The 9,405-nt window shown below is 39.2% G+C and overlaps 1 protein-coding gene across 2 annotated transcripts in view; it reads right to left on the bottom strand.

The window, feature by feature from the left end:
- Nucleotides 1–7,469, bottom strand: part of EEA1 (early endosome antigen 1) — a 52,925-nt gene extending 45,456 nt beyond the window's left edge. The window contains exons 1-3 of one of the 2 annotated variants that reach the window (XM_026698741.2): nt 7,213–7,469; nt 1,720–1,812; nt 13–140 (exon numbers count right to left, since the gene is read on the bottom strand). In XM_026698741.2, the coding sequence (XP_026554526.2) occupies nt 13–140; nt 1,720–1,812; nt 7,213–7,236 (245 nt within the window). In that variant the 5' untranslated portion in view covers nt 7,237–7,469. The remainder of the gene's footprint in view (nt 1–12; nt 141–1,719; nt 1,813–7,212) is intronic. The other variant, XM_087934577.1, reaches the window with a different exon arrangement.
- Between the last annotated feature and the right edge of the window lie 1,936 nt (nt 7,470–9,405).

Genomic DNA, 9,405 nt, shown 5'->3' on the forward strand with positions numbered 1-9,405 from the left:
ATTTATAAGCACCTTTTGGGGGTCATGTTAGATTCTCCTGCATGACTTGTATCAATACCAGAATCATGAACTGCTTCATAGTGTTTAAAAAGTTCTTCAGCTGATCCATGAGATTTCATACAAAGAGGACAAATAAATCCCTGAAACATGAAGCACAAAAAATGTAACAATATTCACATTTAACTCTTTTATATATTAACAAGTAATTAGAAACTATATATCAATCTAATTTAGTGAAATGAAAATGAATGCTACCATACTAATTAGAATATATAGAAGGAATTGTGATTAAATTTTATTTAGAGAAGCCTTAAATGCTGTTTCATTTTCTAATGTAACTAATTACAACAACAAATGCCAATATGGGGTTTGAACTACTCAGCAAAGTTACTAACAAAGAATTATAACACATTCTGTCAAAATGGGCAAAGTTTCTAGTGTACCATGGCCTGATCATTTAGTTAATATTACATACAAAATGGCTCTCTTAAACCAGAATTATAATTTAAATTTAGATTTTGAATTTCATTTGCAAGTCTAGCTTGAAGACAGAGTAAATAAAATAATAATCACTGTACATAATATTAAACAACAACAAGGATACCTTGTCATTCCCACCATCAACTGGAAGTGAATGGACAGTATACATCAACTTATTCAACTCAGTGACAAATATGTCACACTTAAATATTTTGGAACATAGAATAGAATAGAATTCTTTATTGGCCAAGTATGACTGGACACACACGGAATTTGTCTTGGTGCACACATTTATGTTTACATACTGTAGTGTTACTACTACAGTAGTAACTACAGTGTTAGTAGTGCTACAGTGTTACATACTGTCACTATAGTGTGTGTGTGTGTGTGTGTGTGTGTGTGTGTGTGCGTGTGTTATTAGATGTACTAAATCTATGCCTTGTTTCAAACCAGCACGACTCTAGGCTGTTTTCAGTATATAAAATAAAACAAAATAAAAATCATAATAAAATTAATATAGTCTTGGCTCAAAGCACAGCAGATTTAATTCTGGCTGCAAAGAATGTAGATAAATGGTGTAACGATACTAGGAGATAATAGAATGGCAGGCAAAAAACATTCACAAAAATCACAATGTATCAAGATATGAAAATAAAAATGGAAAGATTATGGCATATACCGGCCGTAATGGCTCCCAGTGCTTAACGGTACACTGGATATCATACCAAAAATCTTGCACAGCACTTAGAATGGTGAATTTTTAATCTGTCATTAACAAATGGGCGTGCTGATTAGATCCACACAAAAACTATGCTGATTCATTATATTGCCCTAGGTTCTTAGGTTCCCATGTATCATAATGGTTATCTCTATTTTTTTGCTATATATGCCATTAACCTTGGCAATCATACTCAGATGTTCGTTTTAATTTTATTTACTCTAGCCAGTCTATATAGTTTCCAGACATTTTGTATTAATTCAGATCAGAAGACACATATATTTGATTCTGAAAAAATATATACAAAATTTTCTGATAACTGATATGTAAAAAGGTATTTCATTTTGGTTTCTTCTACTTCTGGCTCTCAGGCTTAATCTGCCAAAAACTAATTACAAAGTAAATGTCAAATGCAGGATTAAATGCCATACAAATCAATATTTATGCAATATTGTAAGATTACAAAACCACTTGAATTACATTCTGAAATAATAAATTCATACATTCTTGCAATATAGTACCTCTGAAGTACTCTCATTGTTGATATCCACTGCATTTCCAGGGGCTGCAGATGAATCAGAGTCAGAGCTCTGAGATCCAACCCTGCCTGGAGTCTGAAAAAAAGAAAATATAATATATTATCACTGTCAAAATTGCCTTGCTACTGGCAGCAGTAATTTTATTCCCATGGATTATTCTATGATTAGAATTATTCACAGGTGTGGGAAGTAGCAGTGTAATGACAGATACTTTTTATAAAAGAAGCCAAATAAAATAATGTTCTTGATGCAGAGCTGCTAAATTTTTATTTAAAGAAGGCATACAACAAAAATGTCCACTACCAATAACTGCTTCTGTTCACATTTTTCCCTACAGGATAATTCTACAATGACAGTGATGTGAATGTACAGATTTACCATACAGTGTGAATCATAAGTTTAAGACAACTTTAACTACTTGCTTATCTAAATACTCCAATTTGCATTTTTAAAGACATATACTGAAAACTGAACTTTTTTTAAAAAAAAATCAACCTTCAGATCTTCCACTATCCGCTCAATTTATGATACATTGTCAGATACAATATAGTCTACATTTTAGCAATCAATTAACAGAAAATAAAGTTGATCTACAAACTTTCCAATTACTGTATGAACTTCCATTGATATAAACAAACATCCACAACCCCCAAACTAGGTCCCAGAAATTGGGTAAGGAAGTAGAAAAGGGTTAGTTTACTGTGCACTATATATGTATGGGATCTTCCCCTGCCTTCTGTTCACATACTCTTCACTGATCTGCACATATACCACTCACTGTCACTTATGTAACCTAAAAATTCTACTACTCATATTTCTACGCTTGTTTGGTCTTATAAACAAACTGGACTTATGAACAGACTTTCAGAGTGTAACATGTCTGTAAGTAGAGGAATATCTGTAAGGTAAAATGTGTATCTGACTCTTCAAAAAGTTTTATTTTAATGAATTAAAAAAACAACTACAAAGATTCCATGGAAGAAGAAATAATGGAAAAAGTCCTAAATGGGTGGGTTTTAAAAGAAAAAACAAAGTATAATTATAAAGAAGTCTAATGAGAAAATGGAGGACAGCAGAAATGGCCAATATGGCTGTATAAAAAGTCCTCTGAAGATGTGAAGACCAAGCCTCCTTCAACAAGAATATATTTCACCATGTAAATATGAAGAAAAGGATGAAAAGGATGAAAGCTTGAGAGTCATAGAAATATGTCAAGGAATACATATTTAGTTTCAAAAGATTTACAGGCTCAAATGAATTTACTGATGGTTTGAACTTTTTATGTATTATCTTCGAGAAATCCTGGAGAATAGCTGATATGCCAGATGACTTAATAAAAGGAAATATATCCCCTAATTTCAAAAGGGGGTAGTGGGGTTCAAGAAATCACAAATCTGTCAAAACACTGTCTGGGAAATTTCAGTAATCACTAAAAATCAGTACAGATTTCTCAAGAACAATTTCTGTTGAGACTGCTATGAGGAATCATCTCTTGTAGGTTCTGCCCATCTTGTACAGACTGTTCATATACTTTCAGTCCCATTGATTAAACAATATCTGTTCTGACCTAGGCTTCCCCAACAGCACAAAGCCGACTCCTCGTCCCGATAAACCCCTTATATTTCGTTTACAGTGAATTCCTGCCCAGCAAAGTCCCGGCCAACAGTCTTTCAAGAATTTCACAATTGCAGACCTTTATCAGACTTGGAAAGGTTCCAGGCTGATATCTTTCAGAGGCATCACTGTAGCAGACAATACTAGGCAAGAATGCAGGAACAGATCTTCAAATGAACAAATTGTCTCCTGCAAACCCCACTCTCCTTTCAATCCTCTTTTATTCCCTATGGGAGGGGCCATTCACCGTCAACCTGTATCTTTACTCCCAAGTCGACCCTTGTTCCTTAGCTGTTCCCTTCTTCTGGCAGCTCTGCACATGCGAACACTGGGAACAAGCTCCAGCTGTCCTTCTGCCTCACTGATGTCCAACTCCGAAGGCAGCTGATAACTGTCAGACAACCCTGGCCCCATCTCTGCCTCTGACACAGAGCACTCATCAGAGACTTTCCCAGACTCCAGGACTGGCCCATGTTCCTTCCCAACCTCTTCGCTATCCGAATCTGCTGCCAGCTCTGCTGGCCACTGGTGGGCCACAACAATATCAACTGACTGGGCCCAACAAGTAGGCCCTCTTATCACCCTATCTGCCCTAGGGAATAATCTCTCAAAGCTTCTAATCTGACTTTATTTTTTTAAAAAAACACTTAAAACCACTTTTCCCCCATGACAAGGAATAGGGTGAATCACATACAGATTGGGGAAATGTTTTGTGTAACAGAACGTGTTGCTTTGAACCTCTGTATGGTCTCTTTATTTTCTGTTGTTTTTTTATTCTTCTAATCCGCTTTTAAATACTGTATGGCACCCAGACTTGCCATGGAGTAAGATAGCTCCATAAATTACTTGGTAATTAAATGAATAAGCAGGCCTTGTCAGAATAACTTCATCCCATTTTTAATAAGTTCACTTTATTAATATTTATGGAAATGCTATCTCTTTATTGCCAACTGATTAGTAGCATTTATGTGTATTTACTACTCCATAGTCTTTTCAGCACTCTCTCCATTTCAGCACATTGCTCCCAACAATCTGGGTCCTCATTTTACCAACCTTGGGAGGATAAAGGCTGAGTCAACCTTGAGCAGGTCAGAATTGAACTCCTGACTGTGGGCAGAGTTAGCCTGCAATTCTGCATTCTAACCATTGCGCCACCACGGCTCATTAGTCACAAAGTGCCTGCAAAAGTGGGAAATCCAATTTTAGATAGCAATTAAAATACATTCTGAATTACAAAAGATAATTTTGTTACTTTGTTGGCTCTGTCCTATTTTTACACTATCAGAAGAGAAACAATCTTTTCTTAATCTTAAATTCAATACTCAAACAGAGTATGAATATACAATGGGACCTTATACTGAGTCTTGGATGTCTGTGAAGGTATTATTTCCTAATAACAATTCTTCAAGTTTATTAGTACAGAACTTTTCTAGCTCTACTATCAAAGATTCTTTAACTGAAAATACCAATATGAAAGAAATTGCCATTGGGACTTTTATCTTTATTACAGGCAGCCAGGAAATATCTAGGCAAGTACACATTGCATTAAATTTTATGCTACTGTAGAAACTTTTTTATGTTATAGGTAATCTTTGGATAAAGATGGGACCAGGAACTCTGCAGTTAAGCACAATACCCTGTGATCTCATTGACTTATGATGGCAGTTTCAGTTGCAGTCATTAAGTGAATTGTCACAACCATTAGACATGATATCATGTAAGCACTATTTTCTGCCAGTTTCCCATTGACTCTGCTTGTCAGAAGCTGACAGCAAAGGTTGCATATGGTATCACATGACCATGGGATACAGCAACTATCATAATTGCAGGCTGATTGCCAAATGCCTGAATTGTGATCACATTACTACAAGGACTCTGTAGGTTGCAACTTCAAGGATTGTCCATTAGTATCCTCATTCAGCGTCATCATGGTCACAGAAAAGTGATATGGTAGTGAGGACTACCTATATTGTATTAGTTATTTTATTAGTACTGTAGGTTACCAGACTTATTAAGAGAGTGAGGAAATTCACCAGTCACCATATATGGATTAGTATATATATCAAATGAAACAGTTATTGAGATGTGAAAAACTAAGATAAATATAAGCACCAAAAACAGTTACAATACAGGTGCAAATACGATTCACCAAGAAGGTATCTGACAACATAGAAATACAATATTTAATCTTCTGCTTGGATTTATGAAACTACAGATGACCAAACAGTGAAATTATAAGATCTTACACACACACAAACATGCACACACTTCTGTGGCATTTCTTGCCTCTCAATGGTTATCAGTGGTGGTAAGACAGTAGATGACAAATAATAATAAGACACAAAGTGCACATAATGCGAGTTAAAGAATCCTAGTACAAGTTCATATTCTGGAAATACTTAGAATATGAATCATGCCATCTGCATTGGCAGTTCTCAAAAAGGGAGGAGCATTAATAGCTACACAACAGAAGTAACTTCTTTCTCACTTGATTCTAGAAGAATCTTCACATAGGGATCCATAAACAGAGAAAGTTAAAAGGAGAAGGGTGTAACCGACAAAACTTGCATTACGACTTAACAAGCAAATTATGTACTTATGCACTTGCATCAGACATTGGAAGTCATGTAAATTAGGGTTTGTGTTGTTAAGTTACAATTTGCACTCCATCCATATGGCTTTCTGAGGATGCCTATAAATGTTCTTTATTAAAAAGAGGGCATTCTTATAGAATTTCAAAAACTGATATTCTTATGGTAAGGAAGTCTTTCAGCTGTATAACATTTTAAGGGACAAGGCAGAGTATGATGAGTATCCACAACACTTGAGTTCTATCTTCCCAGAAGTCCAGCTATTAACAATACAGCCCCTAGCATTGTTTACATGTACAATCTCATAAATTCTATCCACTCCATCTTCCATTCTGTATGAAAATTTGCAACATGCCTTATCTTTATTTTTTTCTCTCTTTTCGCCTTCCCAGATGCATCGTTCAATAAAGCAGCAAAATGACTTTAAACAAAATCCATCTATTGTTAAAAGTACAGGAATTCTGTTTTGCTATCAATGTCAATGTGTATCTGAACAGGACCAACTCAGGAAAGACGTGCAATATCAGAAAGTTATGTGAACCAGATGTCCAACAGCGCCTGCAATTGTACAGAACTCTGATCCGCTGCTGTGTTGAATGTCTGTCTGTCTTGTCTAATTTATACAGCCACCAGTCTCATCAAACAAGTGACTCTAGAAATGCAAAACGGCCAACACCCTCGACAGAAACAGCCCAAGTCTGCCAGGCCTCGGAGCAACATTCACAGCACCGAGCCCAGAGGCCCCCTCAGAGTCCGCATCCTCGGCAGACGAAGAAGTCTGTCCATTCCGATCTTCGTTTCCGTCTCCCCGTTTTCCCCTATCCAAGATGGAGTCCCACAACTTCTCCCGCCCGCCCGCCTCTCTAGCCCCAGCTTTATGGGCGACCCCCACGAGAAGCCTAATGTCGCCCGCCCTCCATCCGCAACTCCACGCCTCTCCTTCGACTCCAGACTAGCCTCCCCGTCCCCGAGAGACCCTATTGCTCCCAAGCTTCTCTGCCATCCTCGGCCACGAAGAGTCAGGGAAAAAAGGGCCTAACGGAGAAGGCGCCCAGGGCCAGAAAGCAGGGTAGTCGGAAGAGCAGCACTACTACCGCTCCTGCTCCTGCTGCTGCTGCTGCTGACTGAGAAGAGAGGGAGAGGCCAGCCCCAGAGGCCTGAGAGAAGTCAGGCAGGCAGCTGGGTGTCAAAGCGCCCACTCGGGAGCTGGGCCGGCTGCAGGAAGAGCCGCGGCGCCCCCAGGCAACCAACCCAGGCGCTGCCCCCTTACCCTCTGTAAAATCCTCCTCAGCATCGCGGCAGAGGTCACGTCCCTCCAGGGAGCGACGACTCCAGCCTCACCGCGGCCTCCTCAGAGCCATCTCCAAATCACGGGCTGCCCCCGCCCTCTCTCTCGCTCCGGCCTGACAAGCAAGGAAAGGCGCCGCCAGGAGTAGGGCGGGGAGAGAGAGGGAGGGAGGGGGAAGAAGAGCGTCCGAAGCCGCGAAAGGGAGGCGGCAGTTCTCTTTTCCTCCGCTTTGGGCTGGCGGAGGTGGGGCTTCGCGCTGTCTGGCGGAGAGGAGGAGGTGTCGTCGGACAGCGTTTGAATCTGGAGCGAGGAGGGTGAAGGCGGGCGGGTGGGGGAGCGGAGGACGGTGGCTCTCTCTCAGTCGCCCTCGCCTTCCGCCCTCTCCCCTTCTGCAAGACGAGGCGGCAGCGCCTCATCTCAGCTTCCCATCGCTTGTCCGCTCCAGAGTTTCCCCAAGTGACTCTGGCCACGTGTTCAAATGCATCTTTCCAGGCATCACTGCCGCCCCATTCACACAGACTGTACTTGACGTTTAGGGTCCTTTGAGAACGGATTCTAAAAATACGGCACTCTAAAGGAAACCATTCAGCTGTCCTCGTGATTTTCCAAGCTCGCACACTGATATGGGTGCTGAAATAACCCTGTCGAAATCAAGCTGAACATTTTGTGTTCACCATCTCCCACCACCCCAGAATCAGCCTTAACTCCAAAATACAAGGGGTCACATGTAACATTGTCTCGGAGAACTAAATATTATTTTAACGTTTAGCAGCTTGTTAAAGAGTTCCAACTGAGCAATTTACAGTATGCTACAATTAACCGTGAATTCACATACAGTGCAAATATATTGACTAACAGGAAGTACTACCCCAGGATTGCAACCAAAGAATTATATCTATGGCAAATAGTAAGATAACTGTACTTGATTAGCCCAACTTACAAAAAAAACAACAGAGTCCATTCAAGTGAAAATAAATAATCTTACTAAGTAATGTTCAGCTCTATTCTTTTCTTATTCTAATTGGCCAAAATGTCAGCAAACCAAGTATAAGGATTAACTGTTATTGTCCAAATGGAAATGTTTCAGAAGGGAAAGAAGAAAAGAAAAGAATGTAATTAACATTTTACTAACCAAAAAATTGGAAATTTTGTTCACTGGATTCATTGCTGTTTTTCTTTTGATTGGATCTAACTATAGATACAAGAATTTTCTCATATCTATTTTTTTAGTTTTAGTTCATCTTCTTTTGATAGAACAATTAATCCTATTAAACCATAACAAAGGCCTATATGATTCAGCCTTTTTTCCAAAGAAAACAAAGTTTACTATTAAATTATAAGCAATAAAGTCTCTCTTTGTACCTCCCCAGCAGGGGAGTCTGTGTGTCTTTCTGTCTGTCTATCTGTATCTTGTATCCTGAATATCTCAGTACATTGCTGCTACTACTAATTGGTGGGATGCATACAACAGCATATTGGCCGGCAGGGTAATCTTTAGATTCGATATTCTGCTTGCACAAGACAGTGCAATTTGGAATAATAACTTTCTTTGTACTCTTCATCCCTTGAAAGATAGATAGGTGGCAGTAAAAACTATTATGCCCCTATATGGCTTAATATTTTGAAAGTCAAGACAAAACCAAGATATGTCTACCCAGAGGATATGTGGTTGAGAAATTGGCTCCTCCAACTTTTCATTCTATGGATTCAGCCCTGCCATTACGAACAATTTGTCTATTCAGTACAGTAGAGTGGCTATGGGACCTGCTTAATACACGTGTAAAGACTGCAATTGGAAGAATATTTGTTCACAGTGGTGTCTGTGGGTGGGGCGCTGTAGGAGTCATATTGTTGTCCAGAGCAGACTGACACTACACCCCACCCAAAAAGGAATAGAATTTGCAGCACTATATGGTGCTTTCGTCATTTTGATCAATGGTGTTTCATCATTTTGATCAAAGTAGTGAGTTTCTATGGATGTTGCTGATTATTCACTTAATCAAGAGAAACATAAGAATATATGCAAAAACTATACAGCATTAGTTTGTTGCATGTATCTAGGAAAGTTGGGTTGGGCTGATGGGGAATGATTGGCCCAAAGTCACCCAGCTTGCTTTCATGGCTAAGGCAAGACTTGAACTTACAGCCTCCTGGTTTCTAGCCTGGTGCCTTAAG

Source organism: Pseudonaja textilis, chromosome 5 (assembly GCF_049901715.1).
Source record: "Pseudonaja textilis isolate UNSWEBS1 chromosome 5, rPseTex1.2, whole genome shotgun sequence".
NCBI lineage: Eukaryota > Metazoa > Chordata > Lepidosauria > Squamata > Elapidae > Pseudonaja > Pseudonaja textilis.